Raw genomic sequence first — 24,992 nt, 5'->3', positions numbered from 1 at the left:
CTTTCTCTTGCTGTTTTTAAGATTCTCTCTTTATCTTTTGCTCTTGGCATTTTAATTATGATGTGTCTTGGTGTGGTCCTCTTTGGATTCCTTTTGTTTGGGGTTCTCTGCGCTTCTTGGACCTGTAAGTCCATTTCTTTCACCAGGTGGGGGAAGTTTTCTGTCATTATTTCTTCAAATAGGTTTTCAATATCTTGCTCTCTCTCATCTTCTGGCACCCCTATAATTCTGATGTTGGTACGCTTGAAGCTGTCCCAGAGGCTCCTTACACTATCCTCGCATTTTTGGATTCTTTTTTCATTTTGCTTTTCCGGTTGGATGTTTTTTGCTTCCTCGCATTTCAAATCATTGACTTGATTCTTGCGCTCCTCTGGTCTGCTGTTGGGAGTCTGTATAATATTCGTTATTTCAGTCCGTGTATGCTTAATTTCTAGTTGGTTCCCCAATATAAGATCGAGGGTCTCATTAGTTTTGTTGTAGATCTCATTAAGTTTATCGGCGGCTTCTAAACAGTTCTTGAGAGACCTTAAAAGTGTGGTTCTGAACTCTATATCTTCCATTGACAATTTTGTCCTGTTTCTTTGTCTCCGCATTTTGTTATGCTTCCTTGGTGCACCCCCTAGTGGTCTTTGTGCGCAGTCTTATAGTTAAACCTTGATTGTTGTAGCTAATCCCAGGGAGGGTTTGACCTCCAGGCCAAGTGGCTATGAGAAGCAGCTGTGTCAGCAGTGAGAGAACTTCTGTCCTCTAGGGAGGTGCTAATCTAGCCTTTGCCTGAGGCTATCCGGCAAATGCCTCTGTGCAGGGCTTGGGCAGGGCAGGTCGCACAGGATCAACAGGGTGGGCCGGAGAGAGCAGTTATGGCGGCTCTCAGTCCTGTTCCTAGGGGCTCTGCCTCTCTGAGTCCCAGCACCCGCTGCAAAGCTCAGAGAGATAGCTGCACTCGCTCTGACCGAAGCCAGACAGTCCCGTTTGAGTCTGGGTCCCTAAAGACTCGCCTGTATCTGGAGCTCAGAGTCTGAGCTCCCGATTGAAAACAACAACCGCACCCTCCGCCGCCAGCCCACTCCGCGCACTCCGCACCTCAGAATTTGACTTCAGCACTGCGCCTCCTCTGAGTGTCCGTATGCGTTTCTCTTTCCTCCTAGTTGTAGGACTTCCACTCAGCCAGCGTTCCTGTGGTTCTGGGTGATGTCTGTTCAGTCTTTTAGTTTCACTTTTGAAGTAGTTGTTCAAAGCAGCAAACTCTGGCGTTAACCTATGCCGCCATCTTGGTTCTCCCCAGACTGACTTTTTAAAAATTGTGGCATGTCATTTTCCCCCAGGGTCTAGAGATGATCTTTGCATCCTCTTCAAACTTTTCTATTCCCTCCACTGCTTCCAAATTCTATTGACTAAATGGTGGCCAAAATAAGAAATTCTATTTCTTCTTCAGTTAGGACCTGACTACCTGCTCCATCTTTTGCAAATGCCTGAACTTTTAATCTCTAGTTTCTAGATTTTGTGGGCTCTTTTCCTATATAAATTGGATCAGCAGTATATAAAAATCCATTGCATTATCTGACAGTCTTCTTGCCAAATATAGCTAAAAAGATCTGCCTTAGGTCAAATTGAAAAGTGCTGTCACTTCCACAGTTGTTTAAAGGAACTTATCCCTGACTTGGACTCTTTCTAGTTCACAGAGCTGTTCTAAGGATCAAGCAAGGTCATGCATGTGAGTGCTTTAACTATGAAGCACGGGATTAATGTGAGGGATGAGTATTGAATGTGAACAAAGGCTCAGCAACTTAAGTGATACTGGAATTCAATCCCATATAGTAAAGATGCAATCTACTCTCTTCTGCCTCACCCAGAAGTTTATTGTAAGTTATTTGAGCTAGGGAGGCTAGTGACTTCATGCAATAACTACAAATCCTTTCTTCTTCCCTCATTCCCATGTTCTATCACAAAATGGTGTGCCAGATGCTGAGTCAGTCTTCAGGGCTGGATATTGGGACATAGCATGGCAGCAAGGTGCATAAGAGGCTCTGAGAGTGAGGGTTATATGTCTGTTTTCTTGTTTTTGGACTATTAGAAATTCTTTTCTGTATGATATGAACAGCAAGCCTAGAATCATGTGTGAGATCGTCGTCGTCGTCGTCGTCGTCGTCATCATCATCATCATCATCATCATCATCATCTGCAAATGCTTACCAAAAGCTTGACAGACTATCCTCCAAGCATTGGGGGTTGTATGGACTGAATTGTGTCCTTTGCAAATTCATATATTAAAGTCCCAACCCCTAGTATTACCTCAGAATGTAACTATATTTGAAATTTGTTGGAAACACAATAAAATTAGGCTGCTTTCCCCATAACCTCAGAAAAAAATTATTACAAATCACCTCCCCTACCCCAAATTAGTGTTTTTTGAATTTGAAAGTCCTACCCTTGGTCATTTCCACCATTGCCCTCTTTACCTATTTGTTTCCTCCAGAGAAGGGCCAAGGGAAATGCTGCTTTCTCACTACACCTATTTCTGCTTAATTATGCTGTCATTATTGACTTGAAAGAAACCACATCAAGAAAGCTGAGAACTGAGAGATGGTGCTGTTGACAGAGCAAGTTGGTGATCTCTCTTGTTGGAGAAAATCTGCAATCCCAGAATTGGTTTGATTAGTATTGCTTCTGTCTTCCTCCTCTGCCAAGAAGTTTACCATTCATTGCTGCACTCCTGTTTTTTTATTGGATATGCTAAGATGTTTCCTCCATCTTAATCTGTAGATTATCAAGAACCCCTTAGAAAGGGGGTGCTATTGCATACTTTGTTCCTGCCTGACCAATGGTATTGTCTAAACAAGGAACTCTGGATGAGTTTTGCTTTTCCCCCCATTTTCTCTATTTCTGTCATGCAAATATATTTTAGTTTGTTTGTCAAAGTTGTTTGCAAATGAGTTTCCTCTGGAATATACCTCATCAGGAATGAGGAGGGGCCCCAGTTTGAAAATTAGCAACACTTTTTTTAAAAGCGCTAGAGTTTTGTCATTTGGTTTCTCTAAGATTTAAGTGAAATTTATCCCTCCTTCAGTGTGACTTGCCTTTTCAGCTGTTTAGCAGTTGTTCCTCTGGTTCTTTGTCCATTTTCACATGGAAACTAGATCTACTCAGCCAAAAGCTAGTATGATTTCCTGTGGATCCAACCAGAGCACCTAAAAATAGTTTTCTACCCAAATATTTTTTTAGCCAAAGTTTTTCCAAATACAGAAATCTTAATAGCTAAACATTAAACCCTGCTGAAAATCGAAAAAGTTGGAAAATGAATTGGAGCACAATGTTTTGAAAAACATAGGAAACAGCCAATTGTTGAGCTTTTTGTGTTTATATAACTTGGCTCCATTTCTTTTCTTTTGTAGGGTGTTTCTAAATACCTTTGTAAATGCTTAACTCCTGGTGTTTATGTAAATCAGCATAAAATCAGGCATTTTTAATTTGTTGCCATTCTACTCTGTTACATGTACTACACTAATTATGTTTGAAACTGTCCAAATTCAGAGGCAGATGTGAATAGTTAGCAGGCGGTAGGTTAAATCAAAGAGCTGGGAATTCTCGTCTTTGCATAATTGGAACTAATCTGTGGGTCTCTCTCTCTCTCTCTCTCTTTTTTTCTCCTAGTGTTAAAATGAAGATTGATGGTCCTCTACCTTTCATTATCCACTGGCCTGTAATGGGGATCAGAGTATATATCAGGTTGTTTTGAAATCTTGGGCAGGGGGAGAGAAGAATAGTGATGGTCTTGGTTTAGCAGTACACCATTCATCCCACAAAAGAACCACTCATTCTTGCAAAATCAAACTATTTTCTCCCTTTCAGAAACAAGTCAGGGTTGCTTGGGCAAAAATTCATATTCCTTTTAACCACACATTGGCAGTACAGGCATGTATATTTTTCTTCTAAGTCATGGCTCTAGCTTTTTTTCCAGCTAAGAAACCTAAACCAAAAGAATCTCAGGGTCCTGTTCTTGGCATACTCTTACTTTCTGTCTTAGAAATTCAAACAACTTTGAGTGGACCATGTTCTTTAATCTTATTGCCTTGTTGGCTCACAGGCCCTGAGTCTGCAGATAAAAATGAAAGCACAGCAGCAGAAGAGTATGTTTGTGTGTGTGTGTAAATTCAACCTTTGGTTTTCATTGAAATTATCTTGCTAATGCTCCCTTTGTAAGATTCCCTAGGTTTTCCTGGTGCCTGGCAATTTCTTTGATCAGGTGATTTGAAAGGCATGGAGAGTATGGGTCAGGGATCTGAGTTACTTAATATACTTCGCCTGTGGATCTGTGCATCTGATAGGGGTTATGGGGTCAGGGAAAGGGTTTGCCTTTGGTACTTTCCTAGTTCTTTTATAGTTTTGCCCCACTTATACCTCTTATGGTAGTACTATGTATTTTAAGGCAGGCTACTTGGGTTCATTCTTCCTGGAAGAAAATAAGTCTCCTGATTTAAGTAACAGAAAGGTGTTAATAACTTTTTGTAATACTTCTCCTGAGAGTATTTATGTTTTAAAGATGTCTAGGTTGAGAACAGTAGTCCTTGTTACTAAGGAAAAGAAATATTTGGAATAAGAAGTCCTTTTTTTTTTAATCCTCACCTGAAGATATTTTTCCATTGATGTTTAGAGAGAGTGGAAGGGAGGGAAGGGGGGGGGGAGAGAAACATCGATATGAGAGAGACATATTGATTGGCTGCCTCCCACACACCCCTCCACCCCCACCAGGGCCAGGGATCAAGCCTGCAACCGAGATAAGTGCTGTTGACTGTGAATCAAATCCAAGACCCGTAGGTCTGAGTGACGGCAGTCTAACCACTGAGCAAACCATCTAGGGCCTGGGCATTGCCTTTTCATTTATTAGAGTGAATTCTCTTAGTCCCAATTGTTCTTAGAACATTATGGACACCTATTGAGTTTTGGGGTGAGTCCTTTTAATTTACTTGCTCAATCATCAGTGGGATGCTTTGCTTTGTGATTTACAGTACATTTTTCCCCCTGTTAAAAAATTGTATTACCCTGCACTTTACACAATAGATGTATGATTTGTCAGCTGTTATATTTGAAATGAGGATTTCCTTAGAATAAAAATGGCCTAGTAAGGACCATTGTTTATAATATGTATTGTTAAAAATTTTTGTTGAAAGATTTTTAAAAAGATTATAAATCATGTTTTCTTTTTTGAAATATTGTTTTAAATTAAAAAAATTTTTTTTATTGATTTCAGAGAGGAAGAAGGAGGGAGAGAGAGATAGAAATGTCAATGATGAGAATAATTGGTCGGCTGCCTTCTGCATGTCCCACACTGGGGATCAAGCCCTAACTGGAATCGAACTGTGACCTCCTGATTCATAAGTTGATGCTCAACTACTGAGTCAAACCAGTCAGATGAAGTATTGTTTTAAACTACAGCTAACCTATCCATTGTTCTAGATATAGGATATAAGAGCAGGTTATCCTTAGAGATGAGACCATGTTTTTGGTATCAAGATCTTTGATGCAAATGTTTCAATGAAATCTCATCTTCCACAGTTGTTACTGCTATTGTTGAAGTAGTGATTGTTGCCAGAAAGTAAAGTGAGAAATGAAGAAACACTACCCCCACATAGCAAATATTGGAAATGGTACGGGAGAAGGAGTTGGGGGTTGGGGCGTAAATATCCTGACCTCTCTCTCTTCTTGCCTGAACCCAACTATAAGCCAGAAAACAAGGGGGTGACACAATCTTAGAGAACAGCTTCACGGGGAATAGAACAAAGCAGAGAAGGGTGGAGAATAGATATGAAAGGACAAGTGGAGAGTAATCAGCACAGTTTTCAGGGAACTATAAAATTTTAATTTTGGGCAAATTGTTCCTTAGGCAGGAACTTGGAAGATCCTCTGCCACAGAGAAGCTGCTTTGAGGTCTCCTGAAGGAGTCAGGGAACAGTATCAATAATTCTGAGAAAGCCACAGGAAATATGAGTGGTGAGCACAGGTTTACTTATGAAGATGTTTGGAACGTCTCTGGTGGGCAATGTTCGAAGCTATTGGGTATCTTATTTGTTATATAATTGATGTTTGGGAAGCCATTGCCAGTTTTGTTTGACCTTTGCTGCATGTTCTTGTTCTCTCTCCAGTTGTTAAACACAGAAGACAGAGTGGCAGAGCTGCAGTGGCAGAGGGTTAATTTAGGTTTATGAAGTGACAGCCCCAACAGGGGGATAGGCCTTATGCTAAAGTTTTTCTCAGCCAAGAGTCTATCAATGAATAAAACAGGCAGGATAGTAAGAAGCTAGGAAAATTCCTTGGGAAGTGGAATGGGGAAACTGAGACAGATAGCTGATTCAGACTGGCCCCAGCCTTACACGCTGACTCACCTGCCTCCTTCTCCCTTGCTCAATCACTCCCTTAAGCATTAAGTCCTCAGGACCATGAGGTTCTGATCAGCATCAGATAATCTTAGGAACAAAGCTTTGGGTCTGTAAACCACAGAGACAGAATTTTGGTCTAACTAGAGATAACATCTAGTCCTCAGTTGTGTCTCAGCTCCAAGCCTAGAAAAGCAGCAAAATCAGATGAAGCAATGCCTATGGCTGACATCAGGATTGGATGCAATGACTAATGACCCCTACCCTAGCGCCAATCAATCCGAAGAGACTGTGGCCCTGATTCTATATGTTCATTTTGATGTATCATCATATTAAAGAACATACCTGATAAGCTGATGAATATCGTATTGAGATCCTCCCCTGAGATCTCCCTAAAATTCCTGCCTTTCTCTCTCTTTCTCTCCCTCATCTCTTGAACACCTGTGTCTAAACCTCTCTACTCCCCTGCCCCTTCTTTCAGATGTGGGTCTTTGCTTTCTTTCTCCTAAGCTCCAAGGGCCCTTCTTTTGCCACTGCAACTTGTTCCCTGAGTCACACAGACCATCTGGATCCCTTTTTCTGCCTCTGACTTTCTTTCTAAAAGGCCAAGGCAGCTTTCTGAGCAGCCCACTCTTTTCTTCTCTTCAAGTGTGCTTTTGCTTTGCTTGCTAAATAAACTTCATGCACTAGAGTTCATGGCTCTGAATTCTTTCTTTGTTGAACCCAAGAACCGAGAGCCACGTTCCCAGTAACAAAACCAAAAGAAAAACTAGGAATAAGCCTTATGAAGTCTGGTCTACCTGAGTCAGTATCAGTTTAGCAGGATCCTAAGGCACCTGTTTTCACTCTCACTCTCCATCCCCCAACTTTAGAATTTTAAGGAAACTTCAGCATGTTAGAAATTGCCAAAGTTGTATTATAATGCTAAATATGGCCAATAAATTGGGAATAAAGCTTTGTGAAAATTTTGCATGGAAAATAATAAGGATATAGAGCATAGGTTATAGGATTTCTATTTTGTTTTATGTTGAATTTATTCTGAATAATTCTACTCAATAATTCTATTTAATAAATTTTAGTCCTTTTTTATTTTCTATTTTTTTTAGCATTTTTATCACTGTAGTATTGTTTTACCAAAGAATGCTTATGGGCCCAGATAAAGAAGTCATCTAAATGGACATCCTACACAAAGAGGTTACTTAGTGTGTAGAAGGGGAAAACCAAACACTTGCTTAATTATTATTATACTAGAGGCCCAGTGTGTGATATCGCAGGAGACCCAGACCCGCTGTGCTGGCCGGACCCAGACCGACTCCCGCGGCGCTAGGCAGGATGTGGGACCCAGAGTCAAGTCCCCACCTACCCGAATGCGTGGTGCCTAGCATGCAGCCCTGCCCACCTGCGGGCGCTTTGCTGCGCACACAGCCTCCTGGTGACCAGTCTTTGGTTGGTCTGCGCTATGGAGTCACGGCCACAGGCCTTTTATTAGTATAGATAAATGAATAATCAGTTATATTCTTTGACCCTGATAGGAAATGAGTTTCAGCTAAAACATTAAAGACTTAGGCTTCACAAGTAAGAGTTTCCTTGTTAGAATGTTAGAGTGGTTACCTGGGAAAGGAGTTCCTTAGGAACCTGTGAAATGTCCTTGTATGGAAGTCATTAAAGCTAGCTTGATTTTTGTTGTTGTTGGTTTGGGTAAGTTGGCCTCTCAAGGATCGCCTCTTAGAATTTTATAGTTTTTGCACTTGGAGAGACTATTTGAATATTTTGCCTTTGCTTTCTTTTCTAATTTAAAATAATTATTTAAAACTTTGTGTTTAATACAATGCCATATTCTCCTTGATTACAAAATACATAGTCTTACTAATGCTGTGCTTGCAATGCTGTGCTTGCTTATTCATCTGCTAACCACTTTCTGACTTTACCCCATGTTGTATCTAAACTCTACTGAAAAGAAACAATTCTAACTGTTTATTCAGATATTTAAATACCAGAATTTAGTCTTGTTATCTCTCATTATTATGATCAGTTAGGTCCAGATCAGAGTGGAGGACTTTGGAGAAAAAAAAAAAAAAAAGGTGTTTCAGATTGCTTTGTACTTTCTGCCTCAGGCTTAATAAACATTACCTGCATTTCTAAAGATATTTTTCAAGTGCATTTGATGTACTTTTGGTAGGGTACTCCAGTCAAATGTGAAATTTGAAAAAAGACCCATATGTTAAGCCCCAGGTTAAAAGCTCTTGAATTCCTGATAAGATATTGATAGCATAACTAGATGAAGCTAGGCATTGATAATACAATTTCAGGTTAGCTGTTTCTTCAAGTCATGTAGGGTTATATGTCTTTCTAAGACTTTAGTGTTCATTGTTTCAAGGGCTGAGAGGTGAAGGTTGGGAGAGGATAGGAAATATTTATTTTACTATTTTTAAAAAAATATTTTTATTGATTTCAGAGAGGAAAGGAGAAGGAGAGAGAGATAGAAACAACAGTGATGAGAGAGAATCATTGATCAGCTGCCTCCTGCACACACTACACTGGGGATCGAGCCCGAAACCCGGACATGTGCCCTGACAGGGAATGAAACTGTGATCTCTTGGTTCATAAGTTGACACTCAACCACCGAGCCACACTGACTTTTGACTTTTCTTTATCTAGCCTGCTGTTTCTCTTTAGTATTTGATTTCCTTTAAAAATAAACTGAGCATGGCTCATTGTTGAGTATTGACCTATGAACCAGGAGATCATGGTTCGATTCCTTGTCAGGGCACATGCCCTGGTTGTGGATTCGATCCCCAGTGTGGGGTTTGCAGGAGGCAGCTGATCAATGATTCTCTCTCACCACTGATGTTTCTCTCTCTCTCTTTCCTCTCCCTTCCTCTCTGAAATCAATAAAAATATATTAAAATAAATAAAGCTGAGTTTCAATACTACTTAAGAGGGTTAATAAAAAATAATGTGAATACTAAAACCTACAACAAATTAATAACCCTGCTCAGAAAAGATCCTGGCTATTAATAAACTCTGCTTACATATTCCTATCTCTATGATCATTGTCCTTAATAATCTCTTCCCACATAAATGGAAAACCAGGTGATTTTTCATTGTAACAAACTTCTCTGAGGTGAAACAGGGAATACATCATCTTTTCTGCCAGTTTCCTAAATATGTATGTTAGACTCTGCTAGTTATTAGTTTCTAGACCATTGGTTCAAAGGCAGATGTTAAAAATGTTTTAAAGTCAGCTAAAGATCTCTCAGTAAAACTGAGTGAAGAATAAGAGGCTTTCAATCTGAGGCCTGTTCTTAATGTAGCAGCTGAACAGCTTAATTTGCTATAAATTTGCTCCTCCTGAAGCTCAAACACAGCTGCTTCCTTCTTTATTTTATTTTATTTTTTAATATATTTTATTGATTTTTTACAGAGAGGAAGGAGAGGTGATAGAGAGTTAGAAACATCAATAAACATCAATCAGCTGCCTCCTGCACACCCCCTACTGGGGATGTGCCTACAACCAAGGTACATGCCCTTGACCAGAATCAAACCCGGGACCCTTCATTCCGCAGGCCGACACTCTATCCACTGAGCCAAACTGTTAGGGCTTCCTTCTTTTTTTTTAAATTGGTTTTTGCTTTCAACTAAATGAAAACCTGGTAGTTTCTAAGCTCACATATGAGACTATACCACTCTCCTATTCAAATACATGTTTGAGGAGAAAGTTCCCTTTTGTCAGGGAAAGCTACCTTCCCTTCCTTTGGGAGACTTTAGTCTGAGAGGCCCCTTATTTTCCTCTGCATTCATTTTTCCTGGGGGATTGTTCAATGCCATCAGCACAGCAGCTTAGCAGCAGCAAAGGTACTTTTTCAAAATCAACTGCTGAAGGTTCTTCTAGCTGATGACAGAATGACTCCTTCCTTCTGAAGAGGCTGTGGTCTTCTTTTACCTGCCACTTTGGGAAATGCCATAGTATTTACAGAGGAAAATGTAGAGAAGATCACTGATCTGTGGTTCTGCCATCAACTGAGAGACAGACAATAGGCATGTCATTTAATATGCCTGGGGCTTCGATTTCATTATCTAAACAATAAGACAGTTGGATTATATGATTCTAATAATTCATACTGCTTTAAAATTACATGACTATTGTTCTTAAGAGTCTTGAACATAGTTACTCTTGGATATATAATTTGCCCTTGTCTCTCAAGACATTGCAAACCTAGGATTTGTTTAGTGCTCATGAAATTTCTGTCACCATACTTCGGAGGCCTTTGTCTTTGATGTCTACCTAATCTAGGGTTGATTGATTGATCCTACCAGTGATTAAAGGAAATGTGTTTGAGGGAAATCTGGGGAGAGCCAGCTTGCAACAAGTAGAAAAGCCCTAGAAATATTTACAGCTGTTTCAAGATCTGGTTATCTTTCAATGATCTGATTGATGTTTCCCAAGCAACTTGGTCACCACTTGTCACAATTTCTAGTATAACCACTTGATCCAAATTAGCCCTAGTCTCAGGGTAACACAGCCAATCCAAATCCTCCTTTTATTTTATACTCCAGGTGCTATGGAGACAGCATGGACTTTGGAGTTCACAATCTGATTCTGCCTTTTTCTGGTTTTGTGATGCAGATTAACCTCTCTGTGCCCCAGGGTCATCTATAAAATAGCAATATTTAGTACTTACCTTAAAAATTATTAAGGGATCAAGTATGATGACAGATGAGAAGAACTTCTCACACACCTCATAATGAGAACATCTGACATTTGAATACCTCTTTACCACTTATGAAACACCTCAGAAAAGTAGTTTGATTTAGGGCATTGTGCTGGGTTTGCTGTGCTGGGTAAAATATCATTTAGGGATAGAGAGGCTTGAGCCAGGCTTGCTGGGTAAGGGCCCCAGGCCTTTGGAGTTGGGTCATACCAGATTCAGAGCCTTGGCTATCTTGAGAGTCTCTTGTAGCTAAAACACCCTTTTATGTTTTCCAGGAATCTGAATTTCTGTGTTTGGAATTTGATGAGGCCGAGGTCAACCAAGTTCTGAAGAAGCTCTCAGAGGTAGAAGAAAGTATCAGCACACTGATGCAGCCAGCCTAGCTGAAAATGGACTTGTTGAAGCAAAGGTGTCCATGATCTGTTTTTGTTTTTGGTTTTTGTTTTTAATATTATTCACCCATTAGTATTAAATCCTCATATTCAAATTTGCCTGCCTCTGCTTGCTGGGACTTATTTTTTCCATTTACTCTTACAGTTGTTCTACTGCAAAGGCTCTTATACTTCAGCATGTAGAGGCACTTGTAACAGCATTTTTTAAAAAAAAGGAGGTGTCTAGAACCCTATCCCCAGAGACTTGGATTCAGGTTGGCTGGGTCAACTTTAGAAACCCATATTATGGTGGTTTGTTCCTGAGTAAGATTTTAGGAATATATACATGATAAATTATACAAGAATTAGAAAACATTTTATACAAACAAATACAAGGCTGACCAAATACTGTGTATCTTGAGTTGAGGCCCAGAGATTTGCTGACCCTTGACAATAAAACAGAGATGCTTCTGGAACTGATTCAGGTATTTGAATTAGTTCTACCCAAATCTGGGGGATCTGATTTGATCTGAGCTACTGAGAAACATGGGATTTTTTAGAATCTAGAAATAAACGGATCTTATCACAAAGGGACTCCTTCACCCTCAAGTCAGGACTGTGGGAAGAGAAAAATGTCACTGGAGGTAATGTGAGGTTCTTTACCTCAGAAAATTTTACTTGAGTCATCAACTAACACCTCTTCAAGAAAATATCTTCAGCCCAGCCGATGTGGCTCAGTGGTTGAGCATCGGCCCATGTACCAAGAGGTCACTGGTTTGATTCCCAGCCAGGACACATGCCCGGGTTATGGGCTCATTCTCCAGTAGGAGGCAGCCAATCAATGTTCCTCTCTCAGTGATGATGCTTTTATCTCCCTCTCCCTTCTCTCTCTAAAATCAATAAAAACATATTTTAAAAAAAGAAAGAAAATGTCTTTAAAAAAACTAGTGTAAAAACTAGATCCTAGTAGAGAAGTTGTACAAAACACCAAGATCATTCTAAGAGGAGGAAGCTGTCAACCAGTATATGAAAGCGATGGTCCCTGTTGAATAGGTTTTGTAACCTGATATTGATAAACTTCAGGAACTCAGTTGCCTTTGGGATATAATGTGTTAAAAAAAATGTAGTTCTCTTGGTCTATGGTTACATCATATATCAGTTCTAATGAGTTTATTCCAGGGCAGGAATAAGTCCTCTTCTGTTAAGCATTTTCTCCTAAATCAATTTGGAGACTTTTTTAGGAGTTCTTCCCAACACCCATGCTGAAAATACTGGCTTCCTCCCTGATTAAAACCATCCCAGCAGTTAGCAAACAATAACCAGAAGGTTTTAAATGTATCCCCTGTGGACCCTTCAGAAAACATCTTGAAATAGTAGGGTAATGTGGTTTGGCCAACGAACTATTAAAACTTGCTCTCTGTTCCCAGGGCTACCGTCATGTGATCCAGAAGAATTAGATAATGTCTCCTGCTATAAAATGAAGGTCAACAATATTTCACTAGATAATGAGATTCCAGATGTCTTTGGAAGGAAGAAGTGTAGCTACCACATTAGTATGAACTTACATTCCGACGAAAGTTTGTAGAAGCCTAAAGGACCAGTCCACGGACCCACAGGGAGAGCTCTGGGAGATCTCCTATGAAAGCAGCCCCCACAGTGTGGGCATAGGCTTCTTTACTATGTCCCCCAACCACACCTAGGTCGTTGGGGAAACGATTCACATACACCGAGTTGTTCACCATCATTAGCATAAAAGAAACTGGTTGTTGAGGTTAACACTAAGCATTTTTTAATGCAAGTGGCTTTGGACAGGGTGTGTTTGCCTATGTTTTATACTTACCAGTGATTGTTTTAGTTCTGATTACTGAAGGCGTATATGTTTATTAGTCTACTAGAGGCCCGATGCACGAAATTCATGTAAGGGGCTTGGTCCTCGCAGCCCTGGCTTTGTCTGGCTTCATTCAGCTTCATCTGGAAAGTCATCTGGGAGGACTTCTGGAAGGACGTCCGGTCTAATTAGCATGTTACCCTTTTATTATTATAGATTGTGAAAATACAGAACATACTAAGAACAGTTAAATGACTCATCATCCTAATCTAGAGAGATAATAGAAAGAAGGCTAGAACTGGGAGAAGAGTTGATGTTCCCTGAATGAATTCCTGGAAGTGGAGCAGACTGTTTTTAAGACTTTAGTAAATGCTGGCAGATTCTTTACAGAAAGGTTATATCAGTTTATATTCCCTCTAAGAAAGTATGAGAATAAAATACTCCTCTTCTTGCCTAATTGGATGTTATCTGTTTTTGTATTTTCTGGGACTAGTTTTTGTAAATTTTTGCAAGGGACACATACTCAAACCAGGACATCTCTCTGGGGAAAGGACCAGGGAAGGAGAAAACTGGCATAAGGGTCCCAGCAGACCCCACCAAGTTTCCTACCTCTGTGATCCTAGGTTAAAACCACTTTATTTTGAGTTCAGGAAATATGCGGCAAAGTAAAAATAATCCTCAGCCTGAATTAGGCCTTGTAGAAATTGTCCTTGCTTAGCAATAAGCACTCTAACTACTTGTCTGTTTAGAAACAGTACAGGCAAAAGCCAAGAGTTGCTTTCAGAATAAAGTCAGACAGAAACTCCAGACTTCAGTAGTTTCACGTTGATAAGAAGCGAAGGACTGGCCTGATCCTCAGTGCTGGCTTTTCTTGGGAGCTCTGGTTCTTATCAACTCATCAGTGAAGGCTTAAATTCCACCATTTTATCCTCCCCTTTCCTTCATATAACTCTCTCTTTCCCCGGTCTTATTTCAATGATGATTCAAAAAGAATGACAGCATTTTAAAATGTAGTTTAAGTTATTCTCCCCTAAATGCAAGAAGGATGAAAAGCCCCTAAATGAAAAGCCAAGGATGACATTAGTACCTGGAATCTAAAGACCTGCCATTAGCTATTAGTTACTGAAGTTCTTTTTTTAGACTTGAGTGAAACTTTGGAATACGGAATATAAATAGAAATTAAATGAAAATAAATGTTAAACAGAATGTTAGAAAGTATTTTTTTTGGGGGGGGGGGAGGGAAGTGCACAATAAATATCTAGACCAATAAAGGGACAAGGATATAGAAGGAAGCCTTCTAGAATCAGCTCAGAAATGAGTGGATGTTTTCCTAAAAGAACAGGATGTTGGAAGGATGGGCCTTTGTGGGACAATGGCTACCTTATGATTCTTAGCTGTCCAACTTTCTAATCAAGGTTTTCAAATGTTTTAGATGGTGAATTATTCAGCAGAAGAGAAAACCCAAATAGAACATAATTAGCTTAATTCGAGTTGCAAAGTATATAGTTTTTACCTCAAAAATTGAGAAATAGCAATTTTTATCTAAGTGTAGTGAATTCTCCCTTGTTTGGGATTGGCCGTAATTGTCTCTTATAGCATCACAACTCTATGCTGGACTGAGCTAGCCTTTGTTACAAAGGAACCTGCCTATGCCTGCTTCTTGTCAGATAATGGTACCAAGTGACATAAGTTACAAGTTCACTACATACCCTAGCAGAAGAAAATACTAAACCTATACATGAGCAGGTAGCAAAATATGGGTATTTATATCATATACTCACCAAGGACTATAATTAGGCCTTTTGTTTCTTTTTTTTTTTTTTTTTTTTTACCTGTTCTCAGCTAGTTTTATTTGCTACTGGTGTTGGGTTTAAAGTTTTGTTGATTCACAGGATGCAGGCTGGGAGAAATGAAAAGGGGGATAATAAGGATTTGATAGCATAACTAGAATAAGAGATTAAACTGTTAGTTTAAAAGAAATTTAGACTGAAAGGTGAAAGTAGTTAAAATCTTTAATGCTGTTATTATGCTCTTTTTATGTTAAAAATAAAAATAAATTTGGGGACTTCATATGATTCATATTCTGGATATTTTTAGAACCATGATAAAGATTTGGCACTGATCTCAGAATGATTGATTTTCAGGCTTTGGTAGAAGCTATTTTATTGTCTTGTGAAAATGGAGAAACATCTGGACAGACAGGGCAGAGGACTTGCACTAGGCCATGGTCAGAAAGAGACGTCAGGGTACCGTCCGCCAGCTCCATGTTCTACCTGCCAGGCCCCCCGAAAGAATAATGTGTGCTTGTAAAAAAAACATCTATGTCTTTGCTCATTGTGTTTAGATGATGACAGTTCCTACAGTGATGATTTTGTATGCATATGTGACCTTGGGGGACTTGCAACCTGCATTCATGTAAACCTGTCTCAGTGCAGAGGTTGCTGATGCTTTTAGTAAAGTCTGATGCTGTTCCCGATGGCCTTGGCCTCACTGTCCATCTCTGGGTGCCATGTGCAAGATGACTCTGCTGTCATACAGGGCTTCCTGGCCATCTGCAGCACCCAAGTAGGCAGCAGTTTATCATGATCCTACCTGGACAACCATGACCCAAGCTTGCTAAATATAGCATCACTCTTACCAATTAATTCATTTTAACAATGTTTCTAGTAAAGTCTGTAACAGCTACTTCCTCACTATTATGTTTTTCTCCACATGGTCTACCTACAATGCTATAATACAGAGATAAGAAATTTTTTTACATTTTAATTATAAAGGTAATACATACTCATTAAAATTATTAATAATTATTTAATTGTTAAATCAGTACAGAACAATATGGAGCAAAAATGAGTCTCCCTTATCTTCTGCTTAAAAAATAACAACAAATGGTTGCTGTTGACAGTTTGGTATGTTTCCTTCCAGACACTTTCTATGCATACAGAAATACGTGTGTGTGTGTGTGTGTGTATGTGTATTTAAACATGTGGATGTGTGTGCATATATATTTATATAGTTATATGTTCAGGTATATCTTCAAAGTATCAGGTTAGTGGTTCTTAACTTTTGTATGACACTTTATGTCTTAAAGAATCCAGTAAAAGCTTGGATTCTGTTTCCCTTCCCCCCAAAACACACACACACACACACACACACACACACACACACACTCGCTGAATTTTTCATTGTGTCAGGAGTTTCTAGAATTCCCAGACAGCATTCTGTGACCACCTCTTCCTGCTCCTTATAGAACCAGGAGCAACCTAGGAAATAGCAACACTTTATTTATTTATTTATTTTAAAATATATTTTATTGATTTTTTACAGAGAGGAAGGATAGGGATAGAGAGTTAGAAACATTGATCAGCTGCCTCCTGCACACCCCCTACTGGGGATGTACCCGCAACCAAGGTACATGCCCTTGACCAAAATCGAACCTGGGACCCTTTAGTCCTCAGGCCGATGCGCTATCCAATGGGCCAAACCAGTTAGGGCTAGCAACACTTTATAATGTATTTGGAGGATGTTATTATTCATAGCAGAAACCTAATGAACTCTCATACTCAGGGTGCTCTTAGTTGAATTTTCTGGTCAACAGAATCTATCACAAAATCTTTTTTATCACAAAACCTTGAGTTAAAAACTTGACAAAAAGTCTAAGTTCACTTTCCTACGCGCCAATCCAGGGATTCTCCGACCTCATCCCTTTGTGCCTGCTGAACTTTCACAGCTGCCATCACAGCAGGTACAACTTGTCAGTGCAAGTACCTCTTCTCTGCCATTTATTTCCTCCAGGACTGTGAACTCCTTGAGGGTAGGGAGCTCATCTCACACATCTTTACCCTTTCTCCTCCCCCTGATTGCAAATGTCTCTATCACTGTGCATGAGGTGAGCATCGGAGAGATACGATGATTGAGTTGGGTATTAATCAAATCATGGTTTCCATGTAAGTGGGGGATAAAGGAAGCATCAGATCTAGATTTGTATCACAGCTCTCCACAGGGCCCTGGCTGTGTGACCTCAGTTTAGTTTTCTCATCTGAAAATAGGGATGATAAATCTAATTCACAGGGCAGGTACTACGGACGGAGTAAATAGGATTTAGGAGGTAATCTAAAAGACATCTTTTAAAGACCCAAGGGCTCTCAACTTGGGTTAAGTCCTAGCTCCTTTATTTACTAGTTTGCAACCTTGGGCAACTTATTTAACATTTTCGTGCCTCAGCTTCTTCAGTTATAAAAAAAATAAGGTGATAATGCAGTAGTGCATACCACAGTAGGATACTGGGGAAATAAAATGAGTTGGCGTGTGGGAAATAATATTTGCACGGAGTTAGCCATTTATAAATGTTTGCTGCGGCTGCTGCTATTGTCATCATTACTGCTGTTAGGAACCGTCTCCTTAGGAAACTGGAACCAGTAACCATGAAGCAGTTTACGAGCAGTACAAGTCACTAGCCAAATAAATTGCTAAATGGAATGGTGTAAGCTACAACTGCTGTGAGAGTTTCAGCATAGACAAAGGTCAGAGGGGCAGGAGTCATCAGAAAAGGTTTTCCGTCAAAGCTTATTTCTTCTTCCCCCCTCCAGTTTTTACAAAGAATTTATTTTCCAATTATAATTGACATAAAACATTATACTAGTTTCAAATGTACAACATAGTGATTAGATATTTATATATCTTATGAAGTGACTCCCTCCCCCAAAGAATTCTAGTGTCCATCTGATACCATACATCATTTTTACAGTATTCTAAGCAAAAGCTTTTAAAATCAGATGAGCTTGTGAAGGATAGAGGGGTATGTCTTTGGATCTGGAGGTAGAAAAGGAACACATTTCCAGAAATGAGTGGGGTCACCCTTCTTCATGGAAGGGGCCTCTCTTTTCTCTTGGTGGATGTTTACAAACCCAGATGACATCTGGCTCATCATCTGGGGTTCAAGTCCTTGGTGATAAATTGTTATGAACGGAGAGCTGGGAAAAGTTGTGTTCCCATGGAAGACAATCAAACAAAGCTAAACATAGCTGGAGTAAGAGAACCTATGACTACTAATGGACGTGGAACTGTGCAACTGAACAAACCCCAGTGCTCTCTCCTTCCCTGGGGAGTTGAGGCCAGAAAGTTTCTGTAGCTCCCAGGCAGAGCTGGGGGCCTGTTCTGGCTTGACTGGGAAGGAAGGTGAGGTTTGCTGTTCTTTCTAGGGTCGCTTACCCTCCTCCGGAAGAGAGTCCCCAGAGGGCTAGAGTCTGGAAAGGGAAGAGAGAGTGAGCATAGTCTGTCTTATTAGCTCATGAAATTCATGTTCACATCCTCCAATTCATGCTCACATGCTCTAAGCAGTTTGCAGAAAGGAATAAGAACTCTTAAAAAAAAAAAATTCCCTCCTACTTTTCCTCAAAACAGAGTTCAGCATGGAAGACAAAGGGTTATTACTCGACACACAACTAAACTTTGCCTAAAGGGTTTATATTAGCTAGCAACCAGTATCATATCAGCCAAAGAATGGCACAGGCAAGCAGGTGGGCCATGTAACGTTCAGTCTTCTCTGGGGTCCCAGTCTGACCTGGATTGGCTGGCCAGGGTCAGGGCTAGAAGTAAGGTGCCAAATCCTTTGGGCATAGAGGGAACATCTGACTTCGGACCTCATAGACCAAGGAAATGCCTTTTCCCAGATCCCTTCTGAGCTTGAAGAAAGCAAGCCACTCCGGAAGTTACTTTATGATCCATTAAACCATAGATGTAGCCATTTGATGGATAGTGTACCCCCACTTCAATATGGTACATAGGGAATTTAGAGAAAAATATTTTCCCCCACTATCAGGAAGAAGTAAAGTAAAAACAGTAAGTAATAAATAGCCAGATAATCTGGGTCCAGGAGCATCTAGTAGGAGATTTAACAGACCCGCCCACTTCCCTTGTTGAGACAGGTGGTAAACGCTGATCCTTCTCTTCATCAAAGCTTATGCTTGTAATTTTAATAAATGGGCAAGAATAATGCAACAGTTTAACTAACAGTTCCTTTCCCTCTCCCCTTTCACATAGGGAGCAGTTATTGAAAAGCTAAGGGAATTTGATTCTGAAGGTCCCTAAAGAGCTAGAGAAATCTCACTGGGGACCTGACTCTGGAAGAATCAACTTGCAGTCCCCGTGGGCAAGCAGCCCTCAAATCATGCCAGAGGGGCGAGACCCAGCAAGTCCCTGTTGTCTTGCAAGAGCTCTGGGAAAGAGGTGGTTGCTGAGTAACCATGGAGCCATTCTTTGTAGATCAAAGGCCACACCTAGTTTTGCACCTGGATGTTTAGCCAATTAACTGTGTGCATGGCTTGTTAAGGAGCTGGTTTGATGAGACAAGTAGTGATTAAATTCTTGTCCTTGCCTTTCATTCTTTTATCTTATCCTTGTTTTGGAGAAGGACTGTGAAGATTGCTGATGACTTGTTCCATTTTTCATTCTTGTATTGCCAGGTGCTAAAATACCTAGTTAATTAAAATTAAGCACATGCTTTTAGCTAAGCCAGCATTTTTGAGAGATTTAAAAATGTTCAAATAACAACAAATATGCATCTATCAACAAGTGAATCTAAGAATCAAGTGAATAAATAATCTGATGAACAGAATGAACTGTTGATTATAATAGAATCAGGGACATAGAAAGGGAATGGACTGACTATTCTTGGGGGGGAAAGGGGTGTGGGAGATGTGGGAAGAGACTGGACAAAAATCGTGCACCTATGGATGAGGACAGTGGGTGGGGAGTGAGGGCGGAGGGTGGGGCGGGAACTGGGAGGAGGGGAGTTATGGGGGGGAAAAAAAGAGGAACAAATGTAATAATCTGAACAATAAAGATTTAATTTAAAAAAAAAAAAAAAATGTTCAAATATCAAAAATATCACCACAGTCAAAGGAAAAAATCAGAACTTTGTAGGATTTTTTTACTTTCATAGTATTTTTTATTTTGAATTTAAATGCAGATAAGGAGAATCTTTATCTTTTCAATGCTTTTCTGGGGCCATTAAGGGTTTTAATCAGGCCTGATATCCCACAAAGGTTTCAGAGTTCTTGAGAGAGAAGTGTGGGGCTGCCCTGGAGGCCCAGAGTAAGAGGGTGCCTACCATTCCGGGAGCATTTTGGGTGGAAGCTTATGGACATTTCTGTCTTCAAGAGGTTGTTTTGGTTTGTTTTTAACTTGACACAAATAATACATGGATACATTGTCCTTGAGAAGCATTTAAACCTTACAATTAAGGCTAAAGTCCCTTATCACTAACTAGAGGCCTGGTGCAGGAATTCATGCACTAATGGGGTCCCATGGCCTAGCCTGCGGGATTGGGCTGAAACTGGCTCTCTGATATCCCCTGAGGGGTCCCAGATCGCGAGAGGGCACAGGCCGGCTGAGGGACCCCACTGGTGCACGACTGGGGCTGGGGAGGAATGCAGGAGGTTGGCCAGCCTGGGATGGACCACAGGAGGGCTCCAGGGCATGTTTGGCCTGTCTCGCTCAGACCTTATTGGCCAGATCCCAGCAGCAAGCTAACCTACCAGTTGAAGCGTCTGCCCCCTGGTGATCAGTGCACGTCATAGCGAGCAGCTGAGCAGCCTTAGCGTATCATTAGCATATTATGCTTTGATTGGTTGAACCGACGACTGGACACTTAGCATATTGGTTTTTATTTTATAGGATACTGTCTATCCTGGTTTGTGCCTCTTTTTCCCCAGCAGTAACCTCTGTGATTATTTTGAGTGTATCTCCTTCCAGATTTTTAAATGATTTTTACCAACTTGCATATATGCCCATATTTACTGTATTATTTTAGGTACTCCTGTAACATATGTACAGTCCTATTGTATTGTCCTGCAAATTGCTTTTCCCCTTAACGATATGTCTTGAGATTTTTCCAAATTAGTACTGCAGAGACCAACAGCCCACCACACTGGCATAGAGAATACTTCAGAGTGGAAATATCTGAGCTATAGAAGATACTAAAAGAAATCTCATCTGAATGTCCCTCATCTGATAAGAACGGAGCTTTACGAGTCGGTGGCTAGCACTCACTCCCCTCATCCCTCATGTCTCAGTCAGGGAACACTGACCTGAAGCACTGGGACATTCTGCAAAAACTGAGGAAGCAGGAATCACCAGAACCTTCCGTCCTATGATTTCCCAATCTTCCTCCCTGCCCCCGCCACCTTATTATACGTTGGTCCTGCATGGGTAATATTTTTATTTTCCTGGTAATCTGTCTATTGTCAGTTATTTTCCTAGTCATACTTAAGTAGGTAAAGAAATTTTTCCTTCCATCAGTGTGCGTGCATAATTTTTTTTCATTTCTTTCAACTGCTGCATAGTATTCCAGGCACGTAATTTAGGTGTTTTTTTAATTCCCTATCAATGGATTTTTTAGGTTGTTTCCAGTTTTTCCTCATTGCAAACAATGCTGCAGTGAACATCCTTGCACACACCTCCCTGTATACATGTGCAAATATATCTTAGGAAACAGGAATTGCTCTATCTTGAGTTATGTACTTTTTTAGGTTCTGGACTCTGACAAATACCCTATAGGATATGATAAATGTTTAATAACCAGTCTTCAAAAAAAGGGGGTAGGGGCTGATTTGTGGCATTTGTCCATTTCCATTGTGAAATCAGCCTCACCATGGTTGATTTCAAACTACTAATGTGACCTTACTAAAATAAACTTGGAGTTGAAAAAAGATACACACAACTGGCTCTTGAAAGCTGATATGAACTGGCTCCAGCACAGAGCCCAGAATCCTTTAAATTCAGGATGCAAATAGATATTGGCAAATAGCCCTCTAAGGTAGCCCAGCCAACTTACACTTTTCACAAACAGTGTATGAAAGTATCTTGATAGTATACCTTTTTGTTAATGTAATTCGTCAAAAATGGTATCTCCTTTTGCCTGGCATTTTCCCAATCATCAGTGAGGTTGAGCATCTTTTCATTGTCTCTGCTATTTTTATTCCCTCTTCTGTGAAAGGGTCCATAGCCTTTGCCTGTTTTTCTTTTCGTGTTATTCTTCTTTTTCTTATTGATTTGTAGGAGCCATTCATGTAGTCTGGAAACATTGTCCATCAAGGAGCTTTCAATCTTTTCTAGAGAATGAAACTGGAGGAATATTCCCAAATTTTATTGAGCACCTGCTGTATAACATCTCCATCAAGGACTAGGACTGAGAAAGAAAAGCACACATTGTGTACATAAAATTTGATACGTAGTTGTTTAACATTGTGGTAGGGTCCATTGAACACACATGTGCATACCAGTAATACTACAACAAGGTAATTACTGTGGAAAAAATAAATTGTATTTTGGCTTAGTCAGCCTATTTGTCATTTTTTTCACAAGCATCTTATTGATCCTCACTTCTGTTGGGATTACTTAGGTCACTGGATTTTTTTTTTTTTTAAGAGAATACATACAAAAAAAAAAAAAAAAAAAGAGAGAATACATACACCAGCCCTTCCTATTCAATAAAAAAACCCAACAACTATGCACTCATATGTTCATTGCAGAGTTATTTACAATAGCCAAGATTTGGAAGCAGCCCAAATGCCCATTGGTAGATGAGTGTATAAAAAAGCTATAGTACATTTACACAATGGAATACTACTCGGCTGTAAAAAATAAGGAAATCTTATCTTTTGTGATGGTGTGGATGGACCTGGAGAGTATTATGCTAAGTGAAATAAGCCAGTCAGAGAAAGACAAATACCATATGATTTCACTTATATATGGAATCTAATGAACAAAATAACAAACAAAATAGAAATCCTATATAATAAAAGCCTAGTATGCAAATTATCCCCTTGACCAGGCGTTTGACCACTTGCTATGATGTGTGCTGACCACAAGGGGGCAGTGTGGAACATGGCAGACATCGGTGACCAATGACTGCAGATGGTGACCAGTGGCTGGCAGGCCCTGATTGCCCGATCAGGACCGGGCCTTGGACTGGGATGGGGAACTGGGGGTGGGTGGTAGCAACCAACCTCCTGCGGCGCTTGGCGGGGGCTGCGACCTCTCGCTGGCTACCTGGGAATGGGGATGACAGGGACAGAGGTGCGGTGAGAATGCGAGGTGTCCACCGAGCTCACTCTCACTCCCCCTCCTACCCTCCCCCAGGATGCCAGGGCTTGCATGCCGGGGAAGCCCCCGTACTCAGGTGCCAGGCGCCCATGAGGAGCTTGCCCCACACCTGCCCAGTCTCTTCCGAGTGAGCTAGGCTGCAGCTGCCAGGACCACAGGAGCCAGTTGGGCTCCCCGTGGGTTCACGCAGGAACTGGTCTGTGAGGCTGGCCAGGAGAGAGTGAGCTGCCTGCCCAGCTTCCGTGCAGCACCACTGGGCGGCCCAGAGGCCCACACTGTGCCCTGGCCCACATCTCCACGTGGGGACTTGAGCGCTGTGACTCAGGTGGAGGGGGGTGCGTGAGGGCCCTAGGGCCAAGGTGCTGCCTGGGCCCAGAGGTCAGCTGGGACCTGCCCTTCCACACCAAGTGCTTGTGCTTTGATTGCTGGCCAGGCCTAGGGACTGCACCTGTGCTTGAATTTCATGCACTGGGCCTCTAGTAGACTCACAGATACAGAAAACAGACTGACAGCTGTCAGAGGGAAGGAGGTTTGGGGGACTGGGTGAAAAAGGTGAAGAGATTAAGAAAAACAAAACCAAACCAAAAAATCCTTACAGACACAGACAGCAGTATGGTGTGACCAGAGGGAAAGGAGGGTAGGGGAAGGTAGAAGAGGGTAAAGGGTAGATAAATGGTGATGGAAGGAGACTTGACTTTGGGTGGTGAACACAATATAATATACAGATGCTGTATTGTAGAACTGTACTCCTGAACCTATATAATTTTATTAACCATTGTCACTCCAATAAATTCAATTAATCCTATATAATAAAGCGGTAATATGCAAATTGACCATCACTCCAACACACAAGATGGTCGCCCCCATGTGGACACAAGACGGCCACCACAAGATGACCAGCAAGGGAGGGCAGTTGTGGACGATCAGGCCTGCAGGCAAGGCAGTTGGGGGTACCAGGCCTGCAGGGGAGGGCAGTTGGGGGGGGGGGCTAGGCCTGCAGGGGAGGGCAGTTAGGGGCAAACAGGCTGGCAGGGGAGGGCAGTTAGGGGTGACTGGGCCAGCAGGGGAGCAGTGAGGCATCGATCAGGCTGGCAGGGGAGTGGTTAGGGGGTCATCAGACTGGCAGGCAGGTGAGCAGTTGGGAGCCAGCAGTCCTGGATTGTGAGAGGGATCCCAGATTGGAGAGGGTGCAGGCTGGGCTGAGGGACACACCCTGTGCACGAATTTCGTGCACCAGGCTTCTAGTAATGGAATAAAAGGCTTTAACAGTTCATCCCTTCTTCCAGGAGCACAGGTTTTTTTTGAATGACAAAGACCACTGATTTGGTCTAACTATAAATTCTGAACTTCTCTGGTTAGGGTTGTAAAATTTAAGACAATGTGACTTTAAAATCCTCTGTCCTAAGTATTTCCTGTAAATCAGAAGTTAGGACTAGAGTCTTGATTAATTAAGATTAAAAATTTTGGCAAGAATACTTCGTTTTCTTGAAGCTAAATACCTACACAGATTTAATTCTAGTCACTAACTAGTTAGCTGTTTACCTCCCATTGTTTCCTCTCTTTATCTCCACGGCCTTGATCAGGCCTTGGCTTACACAGCACTCTC

At 41.0% G+C, this 24,992-nt stretch overlaps 2 protein-coding genes across 3 annotated transcripts in view; both read left to right on the top strand.

Moving 5' to 3' along the window:
• Positions 1-11,573, top strand: part of COMMD1 (copper metabolism domain containing 1) — an 82,396-nt gene extending 70,823 nt beyond the window's left edge. Inside the window, exon 3 of the mRNA XM_059659715.1 lies at positions 11,359-11,573. Within this exon, the coding sequence (XP_059515698.1) occupies positions 11,359-11,466 (108 nt within the window). The 3' untranslated portion in view covers positions 11,467-11,573. The remainder of the gene's footprint in view (positions 1-11,358) is intronic.
• B3GNT2 (UDP-GlcNAc:betaGal beta-1,3-N-acetylglucosaminyltransferase 2) overlaps positions 1-24,992 on the top strand; it is a 244,919-nt gene that overhangs the window by 47,909 nt on the left and 172,018 nt on the right. Inside the window, exon 1 of one of the 2 annotated variants that reach the window (XM_059659709.1) lies at positions 11,361-11,492. The exons of the other annotated variant lie outside the window; for it this stretch is intronic. The gene's annotated coding sequence lies outside the window, so the exon portion shown is untranslated. Of the gene's footprint in view, positions 1-11,360; positions 11,493-24,992 lie in introns of those variants that run through there. 2 annotated transcript variants of the gene reach the window in all.

This window comes from Myotis daubentonii, chromosome 12 (genome assembly GCF_963259705.1).
Source record: "Myotis daubentonii chromosome 12, mMyoDau2.1, whole genome shotgun sequence".
Classification (NCBI taxonomy): Eukaryota; Metazoa; Chordata; class Mammalia; order Chiroptera; family Vespertilionidae; genus Myotis; species Myotis daubentonii.
Note: the sequence above shows the minus strand (reverse complement) of the source record. Positions and strands in the feature narration are given on the sequence as shown.